The 23,887-nt window shown below is 43.4% G+C and overlaps 1 protein-coding gene across 3 annotated transcripts in view; it reads right to left on the reverse strand.

The window, feature by feature from the left end:
- The window catches only part of DAAM2 (dishevelled associated activator of morphogenesis 2), a 3,932,565-nt gene that overhangs the window by 791,832 nt on the left and 3,116,846 nt on the right, over positions 1 to 23,887 (reverse strand). For all 3 annotated transcript variants that reach the window (XM_044084849.1, XM_044084851.1, XM_044084855.1), the window contains exon 19: positions 8,358 to 8,446. In XM_044084849.1, the coding sequence (XP_043940784.1) occupies positions 8,358 to 8,446 (89 nt within the window). The remainder of the gene's footprint in view (positions 1 to 8,357; positions 8,447 to 23,887) is intronic.

The following is a 23,887-nucleotide window of genomic DNA, read 5'->3' on the forward strand; positions in this document are numbered from 1 at the left end:
TTTTTTTTTTTTAGTTAATAAACCATGGTTTAAATAAGCAATACCAGCATTAATCCAGTTTTCCTGTTTTTAATAAGAAAGCAAAGTGATCTTTGAAAGGGATCTTACATAAATTATGAGAACAGTCTATTTTTAGTAACCTGGTATCATTCCTGTACTCACACATTTATCTACACATCTGCACACTGACACGTCTATCTATGCACATAGTTCTTTCAAGAACTCTTGAGTACAGTCCTTGGAGTTGCAGAAATATAAGTTCAGTAAGCTGAAAATATATAACAAGTGTGAAACTACTGTAGCTTAGAGAATTCCCTTTTCTCCAATGTTTAGCAATTTCAGTTAGTATATATAAATAGATGCAATGTGGGTTGCAAGGAGGACTGCCCCTGAAAAAAAAAATGCATTTAATGCGTAACAGTGACTTTCACAATTCCCTGTTGTCTACACTAAATCACACTTCTTTTTTGTACTTTCAGTACTCAGTCTATCAACTCTGTCTGAAACTTCCAGTTGGGGCTAAAGATATATACATACACACAAGTGTGTGTGTGTGTGTGTTTGCAGATATAAATATATATAGCTATTTACATGCTCTCACACACACACGTATATAACATATTCGTACACACACATATATGTGTGAGTATATATATATATATATATATATATATATGTGTGTGTGTGTGTACATAAAAAAATGTACACACATATACGTCTTGAAATGAATATTAAAACAAAAACAAAACATCTTGTCAAAGAAATCTAGAGTGTAGTCTTATTCTATGTAAGGTAAGTTCACAAATTTGGACTTGCCATATCTAGTATCTAGAAGAGGCAGCCTGATCCTCTGTGGAACTATCTTTCTGAAGAACAGTTAATGTGAAAAGAGGGAGCGGCTGTGGAATAATGTTTTTGATGTTGAGCAATCAGTTTTCTCTTAGGTTCCAAAGATTTTCACAATTCTGTTGTTGGGCATCAAAAGATCGACTCACCTAAAACATTGATATCTAAATTGTGTACCTTAATATTATCAGGGAGAGTTTCAGAAGCAAGCTAAGATTAGCTTCTTAAAAGAACTGCAGTCATATTTTTTCTAGTGGCACAGAAGTTTTGTCTTAAAAGCTATTGAAAGTGTTAGCTGACAGATATATGCTAGAGTTTGCAATTACTTGTCATGGGTGTTGAGAATGGTACATACACATGGCAATGGAGATTATCTATGAGCACCACTGTCAACAACTGTGCAAAAGAGCCCATGACAGCATAAAATCCAGGTCTGCATCTAAGTCTATGATTACCTATCCTGTAACTCATGCAATGATGTCAAAGGGGTTTTAGTGCTTCCTTACAGAACTGCCTCAATATCCTAGGATATCCTTAAGAAGCCATTTGGAAGACAAGTGTACACTCCAAGCACATTAATTAATGTGAGACTATAACAGCAAAGACATGAGCAGCATGCAGCGAATAAAAATAATATCCACTGAAATGTGAGTAGCTAAAAGTAATAACTCTTTCCTCTCATTCAGGGGTATAGCCAGGAATGAGATAAATGTGTACCAATGTGTACACCAAAGCAGACGACCTTCAAAAGCAGAACCATGCTCCCACATATCCTGGAAATTGTGTGTTTCTTGTCAGCATGTCATTTCAGTATTGTAAATTCAATTAAACTACACTACAATTAAAAAACAATGAAGAGTTGATAAAGGGATTGCAAGTTAGTATCCCAAAAAGTACAGTTTTGTACCTACCATAAATGTAGATGTTCGAAGATCCACATTGCTGCAGTCCTTACACTTGGGTAGTCCGCTGTCCTCGGTCGGCCCGAATATCAAAGTATTAGGCTGACGTCGGTCAAGGCGCTTAAGACTGACATCAGGACGTCAGGGTATAAATGCGCATGACCGACGTCATATCCTCAGTCTTTTCTTGCCCCAGATGTCAGAAGACCCTAAAAAGGAAAGGTCAAAACCAAAAGACAGCAAAAACCAACCACCCTTGCACTAATCATATGTACAATATATACAATATCCTCAATATTTACAACCCAAACCACACAACCGCCTCTAACTACAGAGGGGAAGGAGGGAGGTAAATTGGACTGCAGCAATGTGGATCTTGAACATCTACATTTATGGTAGGTACAAAACTGTACTATGTTCTTCATCTCACATTGCTGCAGTCCTTACACTTGGGTAGAATCCCAAAGCAGAGGTAAGGGAGGATGGCAAAACTATAAAACAGTAGGAGCTGCCAAAATGCCCTGTAAAATAGCAGTGGCAAAACCAGCCCTAGATTTAGAGTAAAGTGGAAGGTGGTAATGCTTAGAGAAAGTATGCACTGAACTCCAAGTAGCTGCCTCCAAAATATCTTTAGTTGCCACCCCTTAAAAAGCTGTAGAAGTGGCAGTAGCCCTAGTGGAATGAGGCCTAATCCCAGCTGGAATCTCCTTACCATGATGGGAATAACAGAAAGCAATACAAAACCCAATCCACTTAGAAATAGTTTGTTTTGACACAGGCTTGCCCTGAGAACCCAAAGCAAATGAAACAAATAACTGCTGAGACTGCCTGAACCCTTTAGTTCTGCTCAAATAATATCGTAACTGCCTGTGTATATCCAAAGTGTGCAAAATCTTTTCCCCTTTATTTTGAGGGTTTGCATAAAAAGTAGGCAAATGAATAGTTTGGTTTAAAGCCACACTAGAAACCACTTTAGGCATAAAGGAAGGATTAGTACGCAAAGATACCCTATCCTTATGGAAAATTAAGAAAGGCTCAACTGCCATAAGGGCCTGTAATTCAGAAACCCTTCTCGCAGAGGTAATGGCCAACAAAAAAGCAGTCTTCCATGATAAATATTTCAACTCGGCAGTAGCTGCAGGCTCAAAAGGTTGTAGAGTGAGTTTCTCCAACACAAAATTGAGATCCCAAGCAGGAGTAGGAGCTCTACGTGGGGGTCTTATATTCTTTGCCCCTCTAAGGAATTGCTTAAACAAAGGATGAGAAAACAATGGTGGGTCACAGTCATAGTGAGCAGAAATTGCAGTAGCATGAACCTTAACAGAAGAGAAGGACAACCCTTTGTCCAGTAACTCAGTAAGATATTGAAGAGCCACACTCAAATTAGGCTTAGAAACATCAAATTCCTTTGCTGTACTCCAAAATAAAAATCTCTTCCATTTATCCGCGTACACTTTCCTTGTACTAGGCCTTCTGGCCTCCAAAATAACATTCAAAACTTGCTGTGGCAGGTGAGACCCTCCAGGGTTTAAAACAGAATATGCCAGGCTGTTAGGTGAAGAGAGTGAAGTTTGACATTGAGTAAATGACTGTTCTCCTGAGACAGCAGGTGTGGAATTAAAGGCAAAGGCCATGGAGGCTCCCGTACCAGACTTTTCAGTAATGGGTACCAGTGCTGCCGAGGCCAATCTGGAGCTATTAAAATCATCTTTGGCTTGTCCTGTCTGACCTTTAGGAGTACCTTTGGGAGGAGAGGCAGAGGTGGAAAGGCATACACATGAAGATTGCTCCAATTGAAAGAAAGAGCATCCACTTTCCAAGCTGTTGGATGAAACCTTTTTGTGCAAAACTTTGGCAGCTGGTAGTTCAGTGGAGAAGTGAACAGATCTATGTCTGGAGTTCCCCATGACACTGTCAATTTCTGAAATACATGAGGATCCAATTTCCACTCGTGGGGATCCATAATCCGTCTGCTCAACACATCTGCTAAGGAGTTCTGTGCTCCCGGCAGAAACCTTGCCTGAAGATTTAGCTGTAAACTGAGAGCAGTCTCCCACAAAATCATTGCTTGTCTGCATAGAGGATAAGAATGTGTTCCCCCTTGCTTGTTGATGTACCACATGACAGTTGTGTTGTCTGTTAGAATCAACACCTGCCCTGGAAGAAGTAACTCCTTGAAAGCTAGTAATGCAAATTGGACTGCTAACATCTCCTTCAAGTTGATATGTAGATGTTGTAGTCTGGCAGGCCACGTGTCTTGTATCCACTTTCCATTTAGATGAGCTCCCCAGGCTTTGTCTGAGGCATCTGTCGTTAGAATCTGACTCGCCTCTGGCCGGGTCACAGAGAGTCCCTTGTTTAGGTGACATTCCTGAGCCCACCACAAAAATTCCTTTTGAATGCAAGGTATTATTTGAATGACAGTGTCCAAATCCTGGCAGTGCTGTGTCCATACATTTTTGAGATACCATTGTAGCTTCCTCATATGCAGTTTGGCATTGGGAAGCACCAGAATACAAGATGCCATGAACCCCAAGGCTTGAAGGACTGTCCTTGCAGTCAGCCTGGACTGATGAGACAATTGATGGAAGTAAAGGGAAAGATTCTTTTGTTTGTCCGGGGTCAAAAAGGCCATCTGGGATGCTGTATTCAGTCTCACACCCAGAAAGCACATGTCCTGAGAGGGTACTAGACTGGACTTTATTTCGTTCACAGAATACCCCAGGCATCTTAGCACTGCTATCACATATTGCAAATGATGAAGAAGTTCGTCCCTTCCTTGAGCCAGAATCAGGCAATCGTCCAAATAAGGATAGATCTGAATTCCTTTTAGCCTGAAGAAAGCTATTACTGGAGCCAGAACCTTCGTGAACACTCTGGGCGCAGTAGATAAGCCAAAGGGTAATGCAGAGAACTGATAATGAGAAGTCCCAGCCCGGAAACGTAGATACTTCCTGCAACTTAGCCTGATAGGAACATGAAGGTAAGCCTCCTTGAGATCCAGAGTCACCATCCAGTGATCTTTGCCCAGCAGAGGTAAAAGCTGTTGTAACGTCAACATTTTGAACTTGGGAATGTCCAGATAAGTGTTGAGGATAGATAAATCCAAAATTGGTCTCCACATGTTCCCCTTCTTTGGTACTAGGAACAAGCGAGAATAAAATCCTAGGCCCACTTCTGGCAGAGGGACCGGCTATATGGCCCCTATTTGAAGCAACAGAGAAATTTGTTTGTGAGCCTCTATTCTTTGCTGAGGAGGAACGTCTGGCATGCCTTTGAAAGGAGGCAAGGTATGGAAATAAAACTTGTAACCTTGGTGTATGATATCCAATACCCATCTGTCTTGGGTAATTAAACTCCAATTTTCCTTGAAAAGTGCCAACCTTCCTCCCAAAGGTGCTGCCAGACAAGAAGGCTCTGGCAGCTGAAAAGGTAGGTCATTGGGCCTGTTTACGAAAGGACTGGCCCCTGCCCTCACCGAAGACTGTGCAGGTGAACTCCCTGTTCTAGGTCTGAAAGAGCCCTGAGCTCTGCCCCTACCACGTCTAGATCTACCCCTAGACTGTGAATCATAAGAAGGGTACGTCCACCCCTTAGCAGGCCAATTCCTACTAAATTTCGGAGGCTGAACTTGCAAAAAATCTTTAACAGTCTGCATAGACTTAGCCTTGTCTTCCATTTTCTTTAAGACTGCTTCCACAGGTGAACCAAACAACACATCAGACTGTAAAGGAGCATCTAAAATCCTTGTCTTAACATGGTCAGATAAATTCTGATCCCTCAGCCAGGCGTGCCTGCGAAGAACTGACCCAGTGGCAGCCACCCTAGAGGAGGCCTGTACAGCATCAAAACCACATTGTAAAGAGTGCTTACCCACCTGTTCAGAAACATGTACCAAATCTTGTAATTCTTTACACTCAATACCTTCCGCCAGAGCATCAACCTTAGACTTCAATTGAGAGAGAAGATAGTTTTGATATTTCAACATGTGAAACTGGCAATTCAAAGCCCTCATAGCTAAGGTGGAAGAAGTATAGACTTTCTTTCCCCATCTATCCAAAGCCCTGGCCTCTTTATCTGGAGGAACCGGATTTTTTACAACAGAGGCCTTGACACCCTTAGGTCCCTGACTAACAGTTTCTGGGTCCGCCCTAGGACTCTTATAAAGATATTTATGAGCTTCAGGCACCCTGTAATACCTGTCCGGTTTAACAGGAGCAGGAGGCAAAGAATCAGGATTAAGTGAAGCCTCTGCAAACACATCTTCCACAACATCCAGAACAGGTGGTATAGCCAAAGGCCTATGCTGGGGTAAAAGCAAAAATTCCCTAAGCCTTTTCCTGGAATCAGAGAAGTCCTGACCTTCCCACTTAAAATGTTCCCTCATGGAATGAAGGGTCTCTGAAAAAGAAAAATCCTCTAGAGGAGAAGCAGAAGGAGTAGAATCATCCACATCAGAATCAGAATAAGGAGAATACTCCTGCAAGTCTTCAGCCGAAGACTCTGAAACATCCGAAGCCTGCTCAAAACTCCCCAACTCTGGTTCCACCCTAGGCCTCTTATCAGGAGGGGGCAAAGAACCTCTAATCAAAGTAATTAAATCTTCTGCCATTTTAAGCATGTGCTTCTTGGGCACAGATCCTGAAGAACTAGGAGTGACACCAACAGAAGCTAGACCTGGCCTGCCCCTGGGAGAAGCCTTAGAAACAGAAGGAGAGGGCCTAACCACCCTAGGAAGGGAGGGGAGTACAGTAACCTGAGAAGCCCCTTCAGCCTGACCTGCCTCCTGAGAGGCCACATCCTGCAATATTAAAGTCTCCCCTTGGGACTCCAGAGAAGCCTCCGGCGGAACCACTGGTTCCACTGACGCCTCTAAAGAACCGGCGTCCGGTACGGACGACTCTTCTTGCCTGGGTTTAGCTGCTTTGTCTTTGCGCTTCTTCGAAGAAGCGGGCGTCGGAGCATCCGACGGCATATTATAATTGCACCGCTTCCCAAAGACCAACCTGGCACAATCTAACCTCCGCTTAATAGTGCGCTTATTGAACCTAGCACAAAAGCGACACCCAACAACGTCGTGCTCAGGCCCCAAACAAGGAATACACAAAGTATGATAATCTCTATGCGGTATCTGTTTCCCACAAGAAATACAGTTATTCACTTTTTCTGACATCCGGTAAACCACTGAGGCAAGAAAAAACTAAAATATTCCCAACGGGTACTTAGCCAACTTTGACTCGGTCTGAAACTCCGAATTCGAAAAATTTCAGAACGCCGAACGGCACTTGCAACGCTGCTTCTGCATCGGACCATGCGGCAAAAAAGACTGAGGATATGACGTCGGTCATGCGCATTTATACCCTGACGTCCTGATGTCAGTCTTAAGCGCCTTGACCGACGTCAGCCTAATACTTTGATATTCGGGCCGACCGAGGACAGCGGACTACCCAAGTGTAAGGACTGCAGCAATGTGAGATGAAGAACATCTAAATGAATAAAGCTTAAAAATCATACCCTGTGGTGAATTTAGTATTTGCCTGGCTACCCTTTACTTCAAGTGTACTGTTATTATTACTGATGTTTTATTATTATTATTATTATTATTATTATTATTATTATTATTAATAATTTGTTAATGGGGTATGGCCTAGTGACCTGGGGGTACTAACTGTTTGTTTAAGTTGGGTAACTGAAGGAAACAAATCCAGAATGGCATGATGAAGCATGTTAGCTCCTTACAGACTTGGCTATCTGTGTTATACTAAGAGATGACACTGACATGTGACCTGCTCTGCTAACAAAACACTGCCATTACAGGCTTTACACAGAAGACTGTTATCATTTAACAGTTTTAAATGCAAAATATTGTGTCTGTTGATTTATCTTAGGCAAAAGAAGAATGCTTATTGCCCATGGGGTACTCTAATCTGTTCAGCACTGTAGCTCATATGAAGACAGAATTTCTCATTTCTGCTTTATAGCATTTTTAAAACATTTCCCAGTATTTCTTAAAACTGTATAACAGACAGTAGACAATTTGTCAAGTTTACAGTCTACAAATCTCTTTGGAGGGAATAACTATACCCATACAGATTTCATAGGTTTGTTCCCTCTTCTAAAACTGGCATATTTCAGATTTACATATGTGGCTGTTTTAGGAAGAACTCTTAAGGGTTCTTTTTGCACTGGCCCGTCATTTCAAATGCAACCAGACTATCAAGTAACATCTCTGACGGCCTTGTTACATTTTGATTTGAAAAAAAAGAAAAAAGAAAATAAATTAAAACTTATACATGTCTTCTGTGAAAAAATGCAATAAAACAAATCAATAAATAAAAAAGTTCAGATAAGCAAAATTAAACTGAAGCAACACTTAGCAGCAAATATTATTACAAATTTTAAAAAGAGCACCTAAGACACCAAGATGAAACAGATAAAAAGTAAGTTGCATTTTTTAAAAAGCGCAGTGTCTTTATATATAGAACCATCTATTACTTTAAGTGCACATTTCATCTGACAGGTGAATGTTACAACATGAATCCTTATGAGTTGACTACTGACAACTACTGAGATCAGGAAATCACTTTGCTCCATTTTGTCAATTCTCACCTTTGACTTTAGGCTTGGCTTCTGCAAGTCTCTCAGCAAACTTCTTTTTGAAGAACAGTGCCTGTAGCCTCTGTTGATAGTGATCAATTCTGAAATGTATAATGACAGACAGTGAAGAATACACTTCATTTCTGTAGTTGCTATTTTATTAATCTCAATTTTGACATTTTATGGGTAGAAAGCATCAAAAGAAATATATTTACAAAACAAAACATGTTCTTTATTAACCATACTCACTTATGCTTACTTAATTGCTGTATATTTTCTGCTGACATTGTAAATAATTTAATAATTGTCTAAGTTTAGAACGTAGACTGGTAGCTTATTCATTCATTCTCTGATACCTGCTTTAACCAATTCAAGGTCGAGAGACAGCAGGAGTCTGTCCTGGTATTCGGCTGATACAAATAATTCTGGAAACACACCAGTCTATAATGGGAACTACACCTAAACTCAGTCACATACATCATGTACAAATCACTGGTTCATTTACAGTATGCCACTTGGAGCTACATTGCAAAACATAAGGTACTTACTATATTTTCCAGGAAAGGTCCCTATAACTGTTAATCACAAATGAAAGTTATGCCCTTACCATAACAATAGATCTATGCTGCCTGTCCTCATCTGGTTCAACATGTGGGTTATCGGATCCGACATTGGCTAAATCCTACACACTTCCAAATCATCAGGCTCTGCCTCCCTTCCCCACAATCTCCTGCTTCTTGACTGACCCCGCAGATAATGTTTGCCTCATTTAATACAATCTCTAAACTAGAAAACTGCAGAAACAAAAGAAGCAGCAGCAGCAGTAACTCTGGTAGAATGACCCTTAGGTTTGCTTGGCAGGTTCTTGCCTCTCAAAGTATATATGAAAGAGATACAGTCTGACAGCCACTTGGACAATGTTACTTTAGACATAGATGCACCTAACCTAGATTTTGAAAAGGAAAAAATAATTGACTGGATTTTCTAAATGCCTTGGTTCCAAATAAAATCTCAATTGCCTATGCATATCCAAACAGTGCAGAAGGTATTCACATTTGTTGGAGAAATTGGGAAAAAAAAACAAGAAGGTGAATGGAAGGTCCAAATAAAATCTCAATTGCCTATGTACATCCAAACAGTGCAGAAGATATTCACATGTGTTGGAGAAATTAGAAAAAAAAACACAAGAAGATGAATGGAACTATTGAGATTATTCTCCAAAGCCACTTTGGGTAAAAAAGAGGGAATCATTCTGACAGAAACCCTGTCTTTGTGGAAAAAGGATGAGAGGAATTGAGAGCTTGTAACCTGGAAACCCTTCTTGACAAAGTAACAACCACCAAAAACAAGACCTTCCAAGATAATTTCAAGTCTGACATAGCATAGCTGAAGGTTCAAAAGGAGGGCCTGCAAAGATTTGCCAAAAAAATGGTAAATCACAAGGAGGGACCAGATTCTGAAATTGGAGGATGCAACAAAAAGGTACCTTTGAGAAAAGCCCTGGAAATATTGACAGCAGCCAGGGGAACATTATCATATGAAAATCAGAAATAGTTGTCAACTACACCCTAATCACAGAAAAACTAGAAGCCTGAATGAAACAACTCAGCAAGAAAATCTAGAATAGATTCCAAAGGAGCAGGAAAAAGGTCAAGCCCTTGAGATTTCACTCACAGTGCAAAATGTCTCAAATTACTGGAATACATTTTCATAGTTGAATGTTTTTTGAGATGAAGACAAGATATATACTGCAGCATGGGAAAGCGTGGGAATACTGGCCATCAAGGGAACTGGAGAAGCCATGCTGTTAACCTGAGGGAATAAAGATTGGGAAGATCTAGACCCTCTGGATGAGAAATGAGATCCTGAATGTGATCTAGAACCCAAGGGGGTGCTGCAGAAGAGGCCATAGGAAGGGGAACCACACTTAACAAGGCCAGAAGGGAGCTATGAGGATCACAGTCGGTCTGTAGTGGACTCCCTTCTGGAGGAATTTCACAATGAGAGGAACTGAGGCATAAGCATACAGGACTCCCAAGGGCCAAGCAAATAACAGAGTACCTCTGGGTGACTGACCCAGATTGGGGAATAAAGTGTAATAGCTGCTGCATTTGGTGTTGGATGGGGAGGCAAAGAGGTTGCAACATGGAGTGCCCCAGTACCTGAAAATCCGAGCCGCAACTCTCAGATTTAGAGACCACTCATGAGGCAGCAGAATGCTCCTGATGAGGCTGTCGGCTAGAATGTTGGGCTTCCCCGGGATGTGTGCTGCAACCAGAAACCACTGTGATGAAACTGCCCATTACTAAACCCTCATGGCCTCTCAATAAAGAGGATAAGAATGTGTTCCCTACCTGCTTCTTGAAATATCAGACAATGAACATATTGTCCATCTGTATTGAAATCACACCTCTGGGAAGGGTGTCCTGAAAAGCCTGCAATGTAAGGAGGAGAGACCTCATCTACAGAACATTGATCTGGATGTTGGCCTCCTCAGGAGACCAGAACTCTTGAATCTTTTTCCACTCAAAATCTCAAAATGCCCCCCCACCCAAGAAGGGAGGCATCCGTGATGACCACAGCTGAAGGAAGAAGAAGGACAAATTGATTCCCATTGGTCTCTAAAGGAGAATGCAACCACCATCGAATCTGATCTTGACAGACTTTTGTTAATCTTATCGGAAAGTCCACTGGATTAGTCAAAAATGACAGCAGTACCACCAGGGTCCATTGCACAGCCCTCATATGATACCTGGAAAGAGGGACTAACCCAGGAGAAGCTGCCATGTGACCTAGGAGCTTCAAGACTGCATCAGTTAGAGGCTTCAAAAGGGCAAGAGCTGACAGTTCCGGAGACTAAAGGTTGATCACTACGGAATTTGGGAGCCTGGCAATTTGACTGACAGTATCTAAGTGGCAACCTATGAATTCTAATATCTGAACAGGTTGTAGACTCGATTTTGGATAACTGACTATGATGCCTAAGCAGTCACATAACTGGAGAAAGGTGCCACTGGCCATGACTAGTAATGCTTCTCTGGGTACAGTAAGGAGCCAATCGTCCAGGTAAGGCAAGACCTGGAAACCCTGCAGTTGCAGCCAAGCTATGACCACTGCCATGCATTGGGTAAACACCCACAGGGCTGTGGTGAGGCTGAACATCAGGGCCTTGAATTAGTAGCAATTGGCCCCCAGCAGGAAGCACAGAAACCTCCTGGAGCACCTCTCTATCTTTATATAATGTGAGATGTGCTTGTAGTCTACTGAGCATATCCAATCATCTTTTCTCAGCAGCGACAAAAATGGACTGTACCATGACCATCTGGAACTTGGTCTGTTTTACAAAGGGATTCAATTTACTTAAGTCCAGAAAAGGCATGAGGTCCTTGTTCTTCTTTGGTACCAAAAAGAACCTTCAGTAGACACCAGTTCCTTGCTGATCTGGTGGGAATTCCTGGATGACTCGGTTTGCCAGTAGCTTGTGAATCTCTAATGCTGCCTGCAGTCTCTGACTGGGTGGAATGTCTGGGAGACATATGTAAAGGAAACTTAGAATTTCTAAACATGAATAGTATAGCCTCTGGATATAACTTTTAACACCCATGTGTCTGAAGTGATGGCCTTCCAAGCTGCTGGAAGAAGAGACAAATGGTCCCCAACTCCCTCCAGAGCAGGAGAGTTGGGCAACCCCTCAGAGCCACTGAAGGGGCCTGCTGGAGAAAGCTCCACAGAAACCCTGATTCTGTGCACCACCCCTTCCCCATGGGAGGCATTCATTATGGTTCTCCCAGGCCTCTGGAAGAGCCCCCTGAAGGAGTGTCCTGAGAAGACTGCTGTGGCTTTCTAAAAAAAGAGACTTTTGCCCTACATCTGATTCCTCAAAAAGGTTCACTGAGGGTAATAAAACGCACTCCTATGGTGGACAGCATCTTCCCTTCTTGCTTGCTCCTAGTTAGAGCACCCTTAACTTCTTGGCCCAAAGAAGGATCAGCCATCAAATGGGGTGTTAATAAAGGACACCCTGAAGCAGTCTGCACAGTTACATAACCACATCCAAGCACGGAGAGGCATGGGGATGCCAGAGCCATCCATTCAGGATGCTCCACTGGCTGCATTGGAAAAAGGCTTCATGGAAACAATGGCAATCAATAGCAGTGTAGACAACTGAGTCGCCAGTGTATTTTGAATCTCTGGAGACTGCTGTGTCTAACATTCCTAAACACTTCAAACACCAGATCCCACTGGGAGTCAAGTGTAATAAACAATTAAGTGCCCTCAAAGTGAAAATGGCTGAAGCATATGAGTGCTTCCATAAATGGTCCAAAGCCCTAGATTCTGTATGTGGGGGATGGACTGAGGAGCTCTCCTTGGAGATTTCCTTTTTGGTGGTTGCCACCACCACAATCACATCCACAGCTAGACCCTTACTTGTGTGCTATCAGTCCTGGGGAGGCAAGAATTTTGCCTGGCTTCTTGGGAATGGGTTTCACCATGTCAGGTTCCTTCCACACCCTTCAAGATACTAAGTCTATAAGCGTGTCCAGTGGGGGGACCACCCAAGGTGTGAATGGGCACACACAGAAGGCCTCCAAAAATACTGGCTCCTCCAGAGATGGGGCTTCGGTGGTCTAGCCTTGCTTTGGCAAAAAAGTTCCAAAAGATCACCAAAAGAGGCATCATCCCACAGATACTTAGTGGACCCCTCTCCTTCCTCAAGGTCAGTATCCTCTGTGAGAGATTCCTCTGGGTAGTCAAGGTCTTTCCTCTTACACCACCTCTTCCCTGAGACCTCCCGCTCCAGTGACACTGGAGGAGAGGGGGATGAGGCAAGAAGCTCCATGATGGGAGCAGATTGGAGACCAACTAGCACTGATTGTGCAGTAGTATGGTGATGAATGGCCGCATGCCCAGATGAGAAAAGAGATAGAACACCAGTTCAGTAAACATGACCCATTTCCTTAGAGGAGAACATCCTCTCAACAACATGAAAGGCAGAAGTGGACACCGGCCTCCTGGAACCGAGGGTACCAGTACTCAAAGATACTACAGATGTACCCAAGTCTGGGGGAGCTACACTTTACCCCAACATTGAGACTGGAGCCGAGCTGTTGAATGCTAAAGCTACAAGGGGGTGGGATGAACCCAAAGCAGGGACTGCCAATTCCAACTTGAAAACTCCAGCTTCAGTGCCATGGCCCTGAGGTCTGGATGGCCCCAAGAGTCAATGAGACAAAGGAGGGAGATGGAGCCAAAAATGACCAAGCCATTGGATCTGACACCAAGGGTAGTAATGCAGCCATGCCTGATGACCATGGATCCAAAAGGTCTAAGGGGGGAGCCAGATAAATGGAGCCTAGGGTCCGAGAACCAGTCCACAACTAAACAGATAAGGCCTAATTGCATCTGAGCTGCTCCAAGTCAGAAGCTTTAATATTGCCCACTGACTTCGATGACCAGGTGGAAGAAGGCACCGATGGGGGTTTACAGGGTCACTTAGATGATGAAGAATGCGTATGCCAGATATGAGCAGGGGAGACTCGAAACTAGGGCAGAAAAGATGAGGACTCCAATGACAGCTCTGGCAGAGTGGACAGGCAGAAGGAGAAAGCTGCCTGACCTGAAGGAGCCCGTTTAACCAGAAAGGGGCTAGGAAGACTCAGAGATGGTGACGGAGTCTTGCTCGTAGACGTCACCGAAGGTGATCAGTTCAGAGGGTTGGGGTTGGCGCTGAGGCAGCCAGGGCATGCAAAAGTTGGGCGACCTTTGAGTCTGGTTAGTCAGAAAAAGATGGACCTGGGATGCAAATTGTGGAGCACCTTTTCCAATTCTCCTTGGATGTCTTGGAGACCCTAGAGTGATGCTTGTCCCACCTGAGTTTTAGGGTCAAGGGTGTCGTAGATGAAGAAGAAGGAGAAGAAGATGAAGGGCTGGTGGGAAGAAGGCCATTAAGGGCCAACTTGGCCCAGTACTCATTGATTAGCTTAGACCCAAATCCCTCACATATAAAGCACAAACAGTCCAGATGGGCAGCTCGCAAACAATATACATACACTTATTGTGTGGGTCTTGTAAAGGTAATTTATGCTCACAGGCAACATATTTTTTAAAACCATTATCCATAACAATACCATACAATACAATACCATAAAAATACCCACTACAAGAACTAGAAGAAAAAAACAAGCCTACACTATTCTAAAATTAATATCCAGAAAAAGGTTAAAAAGCTATATACAAGAAAAGGTGGCAAACCCAATTTACACACGTTAAACATATCCCAACAAAGCTACCCAACTACCTACATACCTAAAGAAGCACAGTATTCTATGCTATAAATAGTAACTAAGGTAAGATTAAGTACAAAGATCAAGAAAACTCTACACCGAGGCTATTCAAAAAATGATATGCTGAAGCAGAGCTGGATTGAGCTGCTGACAGGAATGGCTACAAACTAGACCTTAGGGGACATTTGAGGAACAGGGGATTGTAGGTAAGTGAGGTGGAACCTGCTGAGTTGGAAGTCTGAAGGATTTGGCCGATGTTGGATTTAAGCTGGATCCAATAACCCACAGATTGAAGCAAGATGGAGAAGACAACATCGGAACAACTGCTTTTTACTCACCTTGTTCCTTTTTCTGTGGCCAGAGTTTTCATCACCTATATCCTTATGCCCTTTGACAACTAATGTTGGTCTTGTGCCAGTCATCTAAAGTAGCCTGGATGATGCTCAAAAAAATCTGTATATAAATGGAACTCTTAATATTCTTTTCTGTTGGTTGCACATCATTATCACTTGTCGAGAATGTAATCAAATACTCCAACAGTAATTGCAGAAACAGTCTTGTAAACACAGTTATCACCTGAAGTATAAAATGTGGGTAGCCTTACCCTTACAGTGACATCTCCTCAAAGATTCACCATTATGCTAAGTATCATACACTACCTCTTTGTAAGAGTTACTGTGATATTACGTCATAATATCAGGGTTGATTCCCAAATAGTATTTATTTAGGCATGATAGATGGACAATTACAAGATAACTTGCAGCTAGTACCGTAGCTAGAACTGGGTGAAAGGGGCAACAGCCCCAGATGTAAGCGTTGGGGGATGCGATAGCTCTTTAATGCAATACTGCCTCCATATATTATCTAAACTGTAGCAACTGCTTGCTACATTGTAACAATCCATTTACTACAGCTTAAAAGTAAAAAATATATACATATATATTTTTAACTAAAACAGCATGAGAGCTGAAGCGCTCTACACAGGCAGGTATAAACTGTAGCAACTGTTTGCTACAGTTTAAAAGAAGAAAAGCCTTTTATTTAATAAAATATGTTAAAGCAGGGCTGGTGGCAGAGCGCAGAAATGGGACCTGAATGGTTGGGAATGAAGGGAGGGGGGAGTGTCATCTATCTTGCCACCTGGATGGTGGCCAGTAGAAGGAATGCTTTTTTTTTTTTTTTTTTACTTTTTTCTGCTGGGGGGTGTAGATCTAACTGTAATAAGTCAATCACTTTCAACTTAGTACAATGGAGTGTTTTTTTTTTCTTTTCACCTGAAGAGCTGAGGGGGTGGCATGCTGGTTCATAGCATTGGCCCAGGACACTAACTTTACCAGTTATGCTTCTGCTTGGACCACAGTCATTCCAAAACCCATTGGGGGTCCATCTTACTGTGTATAGTAAATGTGAGGACTGCAACCTTTGTGACAGCTTCAAAAGTATCCTGTACAGAAACATTTCTTAAAATATGTTGCTGATGTCAGTACTGCCTTGGTGGAAAATATTCTTCTGTGTCTTCTAAAGGCTTACTGCATTTGTCATAATACAATGCAATACAGTTGGCCGACTGTTTATTGACAGACACTCTTTATCCCCCTTGCTACTTTTAACAAAATAAATAACTAAGCTATTTCTTTTTAACTCCTGAGTACTTTTGATAACAGTGTTTTAACTATCTCTGTACTTCATGCAAATGGGCAATTTGTTCTCCTTTGGGTCAGTCTACACCCCTTCAAAATGGTTTATTCAAAGGGCGAGCTTTCAGTGAAACTGTTAATTAGCAAAAATATGTGAAGAAGGTATGAAATAATGGCTTGTAATTCAGAAATAATTTTACCAGAAGTTCAAGAACCTAGTCTGAAACAGAATCAAGCAAAGCAGACACATACCACAATAAATGAAAAAGCCAGGACTGACTGCAAAAATGTGTACATTATTTAGGTAGTTTAAGACTCATAGTTTGTTCAAGGTGTTGTGATGCAGTTCAAGTCACAAATCTCTTCTATTTTACTAGTAAGAATTTTATGTATATAATATTCTGACTTCCTTCAATATGCCTAAGATCTGGATAAAATGAATCACCATAAGAAATAAAATTCTTCTTCAAGCAGACAGGTTCAGCCAATCAATCCTTAGGTAGACTGCAAATGCTGGGGGTGTGATAGGGAAGAAAAAGGTAACTGGGAACATATATTTTGGGAGTGTAATGAGTTGGCAGATTTAAAAATATCAGTACATTGTACTACATCAGAAATATTAGATAAGCAAAGGCTGAAAATAAAGAAATGATTCTTATGAGCAAGGACACAGGATTTGATTTGCCTAAACGTAGTAAGGCCTTATTCAGTTTAATTCTGTTGGCTGCCAAAAAAAAGCAATTACTAGAAAATGGAAATCAAAGTCTACACCAACTGTATATTATAAAAGAACTGAAAGAGGGATCCTTAGAAAAGAGAAGGAGCAAGCTACATAGAGATAAATGGAAATTGCGGGAACAATACATGCAGAATAATGTCTAGGAGGTGGAATGAAATTTTAGGGAAGGTAGGAATTCAGCAATTTATGTAATGTTGGACTAATGACATTTATAAGGAAAGAAAATATATGTGATGTATGATACATGTAAGCCCATAAAACCTGTAACTGTTACAGAAACAATGAGCACTGAAAGGTGCTTGTTGCCCGATGTACCACATTGTGCGTAAACGGGAAAGACAGAGAGAGCTAGAGAGACATAATATATGTAAATGGGAAAAATGTTAATATGGTTTATTTTATTTTCTGTTAAAAAGAAGTTCTGTCTTACCATAATGTTCCATCTCTGTTGTTTAACTTCTTTCATTTATCATTGATGGGCTCGGTTCCAAGCCCTCGGAACAGAGTCGGCCAATTACCAAGCTCAAAAAGCATAAATCAACTGGACAACCACGGCTGAGAGATCAACTTTAATAAAACAAAAAATAATCCAAAGCACAGGATGAGCGCTTTCGCATATAGCTTTATCAAATCCTGTTACCAAGCTCGCGTCAGCCAAAAAAATTCTCGAGCTATGTCTCTACCCAGAATGCCCTTCTCCCTGTTTCCTCAGATTAAGTTTGCTAAGAAAGGAAGTAAAGCCTAGGCCACTTCTACGCAAGTACCCTAGTGCACCACTTACACCCAAAGCATCCCCCAGGAGCCTTTGGAGGGGGAAAGAAGGGTGGGAAGTGATGAATGAAAGAAGATGAACAACACAGATGGAATGTTATGGTACGACATAACTTCTTTATCTGATGTTGTTAATCTTCTTTCCATTCATCACTGATGGGACAGAATCCCAAGCTACCTTGAGGTCCATGGGCGGCCCTTATGGAAGAACATTCCTGAGTACCATTGAGCCGAAGACAGCTCTCCCCCTGGAGACCAGGTCCAATTTGTAATGACTGATAAAGGTATGAGGCTTAGCCCAAGTAGCTGCTGTGCAGATTTCATCCATGGATGCCTTGGAATGGAATACTATAGAACTTGCCATAGATCTAGTGGAGTGGGCTTTAACTTTTGGCATGGATTCATTATGAAGGGAATAAACGACACGTATGCAGTCCCTTAGCCATTCTGATAATGTTACCTTGGAAGCAGCCTCTCCCATTTTAGGTCCCGAAAAGGAGATGAAAAGCTGTTCAGATTTATGGATAGGTTTGGTCCTGTCTAGGTAAAAACCTCAACTGTCTATGTACGTCTAAGGTGTGAAGGCAATACTCTCCTCTACTGACAAAATTTGGAAAGAACACTGGTAGATCAATGGACTGGTTAATAGAGAATCCAGAAACAACTTTGGGAAGAAAGGATGGGTTTGTTTGAAGTGACACTCTTTATGAAAAACCAGGTAAGGCCTCTTGATACACAATGACTGCAGCTCTGAGACTCTTCTGGAAGAGGTAATGGCTACCAGAAACAATGATTTTCATGACAAAAACTTTAGATTACACTTAGCCGCAGACTCAAAGGGCTTTTCAGTCAAAGACTGGAGGACTAAAGTGAAATTCCATGCTACTACGGATTGTCTGAGAGGAGGCCTGAGATGAGAGGTCCCTTTGAGGAAAGCCTTACAAAGGCGCAACGAAATAAGAGGGGTGCCATCTATACCACTGTGGAAGTTAGAAATTGCCGCTAGATGTATGCAAACTGTAGAGACAGAGGCATCGTTATAAAAAAACTTAGCCAAATATTGAAGCACTGCAGTAACTGGAGCTGAATACAGATCTAGCATGCTATTCTGGGACCAAATGGAAAACCTTTTCCATTTATCCTGATATACTCTTCTGGTGGATGGTTTGTGAGAGGCCAGAATGATGTCTCGAACAGGTGAGGAGAGATTAGCCTGCCTGGCGACTAGCAGAAGTAGAGAAACCAACCTTTTTTATCCTGATATAGTCTTCTGGTGGATGGTTTGAGAGACGCCAGAATGATGTCTCGAACAGGTGAGTAGAGATTATCTGCCTGGCGACTAGTGGAAGTGGAGAAACCAAGCTGTCAGCTTGAGAGTGGACAGGTTCAGGTGACTCACCCCTTGGGGGTGAGTGATCAGATCTGGTAGAGGGTCCAGAATCCACAGCGGGAATACAAGGTGAGGCCAAAGAAAGTGGAACCAAACTTGTGGAGGCCTGAATGGGGCTATGAGGATCACCTTGCATCTCAACCGAAGAGCTTTCTTCAGAAATTGTGGGATCAGAGGAATGGGAGTATAGGTGTAGAGGAGTCAAGTGAGCCAATCGTGGATCAGAGCATCCCTCGGTGACTCCCCCTGCAGGGGAAGTAGGACGAAGTAGCTGCTGCACTTGGTCTTCGATGGGGAGGCAAAAAGATCGCAGCAACGCTGGCCCCAGTGGCTGAAGATTATAGATGCCACCTTGGGGTTGAGGGACCACTTGTGGGGCATGAGGATGCATCAGCTCAGTTTGTCTGCAATCATGTTGGAGCTCCCCGGGATATGCGTTGTTATCAGAAAGTGGTTGGAAGCTATCGCCCACTGACAGATTCTCATGGCTTCTCAACACAGGGGGTAGGACTTGGTTCCTCCTTGCTTCTTGATGTACCAGACCACTGACATATTGTCTGATTGGACTGCAATTGTCCCGGAGGGGAGAGCCGCATGGAATGCCTGCAATGCTAACAGTATGGCCCTCAGTTTTAAGACATTGATATGCAGGTGGGCCTCCGAGGTGGACCATGTGCCTTGGACAGTCTTTCCCTGAAAATGGCCCCCCTACCCGATCAGGTAAGCATCCGTGGTGACAAAGGCTGTGGGCTGGGAGGGTTGAAAAGGTTGGCTCCAAAGATCTTCGTCTGGCCTCATCCACCACAGCAGGTCCTGCTTGCAACAGTTGGTTATTCGAATCTTGTAATCCAGGGGATGACAGTTTGGGAACCATTGACACAGAAGGAGCCATTGCAAAATTTGCATATGTAGCTTTGCTAGAGGCACTATTGGAATTGATGTAGCCATAGAACCCAGAGCTTGAAGAACTTGTCTTGCAGGGACTGATGTTTGAGAGAGAATCACTCAGATTTGAAGCCTCAGTCGGTGGAGTCTGTGAAGAGGGAGTGATACCAGACAGGACTGAGTATTGAACATTGCTCCAATGAACTCTATTTGTTGTGTAGAAATAAGATTTGATTTCTTCCAATGTATCGTTTTTCCCAACAATTTTGCCAGAGAGGGAATATGTTATAGGGCAGTTACCAGAAGGTGCTTGATGGGGGCAGTAAGGAGCCAGTCGTCTAGATATGGAAACACCCAGAATCCTTTTAGTCTCAAGTGAGCTGTTACCACTGCCATGCATTTCGTGAACACTCTGGGGGCTGTAGAGAGACCGAATGGCAGGGCATGGAATTGGTAATGACTGGCTCCTAGCTGGAAGCGAAGCAGACTCCTGGAGCATTTGTCCATCTTGATGTGGTAATACGCATCTCGGAGATCTATAGAGCACACCCAATTGCCTTCTCTTAAAAAGGGAAGGATAGACTGAACCGTGACCATCTGGAATTTGGTTTGGGTGACAGACTTGTTTAATCTGCTGAGATCCAAAATGGGTCTCAGTCCCCTGTCTTTTTTGGCACCAAAAAGAATATTGAGTAAAATCCGGATCCACGCTCTTCTGCTGGGACTGGTTGGATGTCTCTTTTATGAGACAGTTTTATAATTTCTGAAGCTGCTGCTTCCCTTTGACTGGGTGGAAAGTCGGGAAGTTTTCTTGGAAATTTTGGTTGACAAGAAAGGGGGATGATGTAACCTCTGGTGATAATTTTCTGCACCCAAAGATCAGTGGTGATAAGGCTGTCCAGAGAAAGAGTCCCTGGAGCCTTGGTTGTGAGGACCCCCTCTGCCTCTATAGGAGATTCTTCCAGAATTGTTACCCTCTCTGCCGCTGGGAGTATCATCACCACATGTGACACGGAAAGGACCCTGAGATTCCTTATGCCACATTTTCCCACTCCTCTGATTCCTGGAAAAGGTATGTTGAGGGTTGGAAAACCGTAGGCCTATGGCAGACAGGGTTTTTCCTTCTTGCTCACACCTGACTAGCATGTCCTTCACTTTGGAGTTGAACAGGGATGAAATTTGATGAGAGCATTTAGGAAGGAAGACTTGAAGGGATCAGCGAGGTCACAGATGCGCATCCAGGCATGACGTCTCATAACAATGCCTGAACCCGCTGCGCTAGCCGCCCCTTTGGTCACGTGTGACAGCAACCTCAAGGACGAGTTGGATATTGATTCCGGGGTTGCTAGCTGCAAGGCCACTTTGTTCCTGACCTTGTCACACAACTGTCCTGCGAGTGTCCCAGAGAGTTTGGAGATCAAGTCCCTCTGGAGCCATGTAAAATGTGCCAAATAATTCAGGGACCGTATAGCAAAAGGTCCCTGATGCAAAAACACACTTCCCAAGTCTGTCCACTGCCCGAGACTCCCTGCTGGGCAGCTAGACAGTGGGACTTTCCCCAGCCAAGTCCTTTTTCGCGGCCACTGCCACCACCATAGCATCAACTGGTAACCCTTTGAACCAGTGCGAATTCTCAACAGGAAAGGACACAATTTTGTCTGGTCTCAGGGGGATCGCCTCAATGGAGTCAGGGTCTTCCATGTGCACTGCACAATGGGGTGGACGAGTTTGTTGACAGGCGGGGTCACCCAAGAGATAGAAGACCAGGCAAGAAAAGCCTGCAGGAACACGGACTCCTCAGACAAAGGGTTGGAGGGTTTCCAGTCACCTCTCTGTTGTAACATTTCTAGGATGTCCGAAGGAGACATCATCAGGAGGTGACTGTGGGGACCCTTCACCATCATCGTAATCCTTGTATTCCATTAAGGACTCCTCAGCCGAGTCCATGTGCTTCCTCTTGCACATCTTCTTTCAAAGGGGCTCCTCAGTGGGGGTCTCTGAGGAGGACTCGGAAGAGTGGGTGCCCTGAACAGGGGTGTCCTGCGGCTTCTCTGCCCGGTGTCTCAGGGGGGTGGTCTGTGACAGCTGCAGCTCAGAGGGTGAAAACTGGGGTTCCGACATCAGAGGAGTGCTACCAGAAGCAACAGCCCTCTCCATCGCACGGAAGTCAGGCCCACCCAAAGAGGGATGGGAGCATGGAACCGAGAAAGGCAACCTCGGAACCGGGGTCACACCCCGCTCCGATGGACCCGCCCCCATGGCTGGAACCCCAAGTAAGATGAGCACACATGCAGCCATCGTCGCTGAGGAGGGAACCGAGGAGGAAGTCGGGACCGTAACCTGGGCCAACATGCCCGTCCCCCAATCCCCAGATTGAGGAAGGACCGGTTCGGCGGGAACCAAAGACCAAAGGGACAAACTTGGAGCCAGAGTGAGGTGCACCATAGGCACCGAGGTGGTGGGTTCCAAGAAGGATGTCAGAACAGAAGGCTTCGGAACTGAGATGGCCAAAGGAGGAGTGTAAGATGGAGTCTGTTGATAAGACAACCCAAGTCCAGCAGGTGGATGGGTTTTATAGAGTGGTGGAATCCCCCTGGCTACTAACAGCTGGTCTACAAGATGCACCATGTCGTGTTCCGGCTCCTGGTGGATCTAGTAGATACTCCAGATGGGGAGTCAGGACATTCAAAAATGGGCTATACGCTTGGCCCAGAAACGGGTCTACTGAGGGAGAGTATCGGGTCAATGGTGCAAGGTCTGCTTGCACCAAAGTCTCTAGTTTCGAGACCGGAAGCAAAGGGGTCAAATCCAGAGTGGCCGGTACAATGCTCAGTGCCAAAGTGGCACTCGGAGCCGAGATGGTCGGTTCCAAAATGGAAACAGAAGTCAAAGTCGAAGGTGTGCCCTGAGCTGAAGAAGATACAGGTGCCAAAGTCGAAATAGGCGTAGTAAGATCTATGATCGGTGCCGGGGGCAGGGTCTGTGTCAGTACAGGTGTCGGTATCGAAGGTTTTGCAACAGTTGCAGCCGAGGAAGGCGGAGCCAAACAGGCAAATTTATGCTCCGATGATAACTTGGGGACCTTAGATTTCCCAGGTTTGCTCTGACCACCCGATGGTGAAGCAGGAACAGAATGGAATCTCTTTTTGTCCTTAGAAGGAGGAGTTGAGGCCTCCATCGCAGAAATGGCCCCTGAGAAGGGAGACTTGAGTAACCCCTTCAGAATACGTTTATTTTTGCACTCATTAAGAGTATGTTGGCTGAAACTTTGACAAATATCTCATGGAGGCTGCACCGAAAGGTGGGCCACTCCCAAACAGTATACACAGTCATCATGCAAGTCACTGTTAGGTAACTTGTCCTTACAAGAAGTACAATGCTTAAAGCCAGAGGTACCTTTGTTATCCGACATTTTAATAGAAAGAACACCACAACTAACTGTATAATCCAGCAATAATGAAGTCACCCAGCTCAAAAATCACAAAAAAATCACCAGAAAAATACCAATATAACAACACACTGTACATGACAAGAAAGGGAAACACCTGAAAAGAGATAAAGCTAACAGGTTAAGTGAGAGAAAGCAATACCAGCTATGGCAATGAAGACAAGGGAAAAGGCTGTACCAACAGTAACAATGGGTAGAGTGAAGAATATACACTTAGATGGAAGAAAAGACACTAAATAGACTAAAGGTTTAGTAAAATATGAAAATATCCAAAAACTTGTACACAAATATCAACAAAGATTTTACTTAGCTGAGAGCTCGGCTGAAACGCGGCTTTATGGTAGCATGGCAAATGAGATCTCAGGTAATAGGGAGAAGGGCATTCTGG

The sequence above is a fragment of the Protopterus annectens genome, chromosome 1.part1 (genome assembly GCF_019279795.1).
Source record: "Protopterus annectens isolate FY-2018-M chromosome 1.part1, PAN1.0, whole genome shotgun sequence".
Classification (NCBI taxonomy): Eukaryota; Metazoa; Chordata; order Ceratodontiformes; family Protopteridae; genus Protopterus; species Protopterus annectens.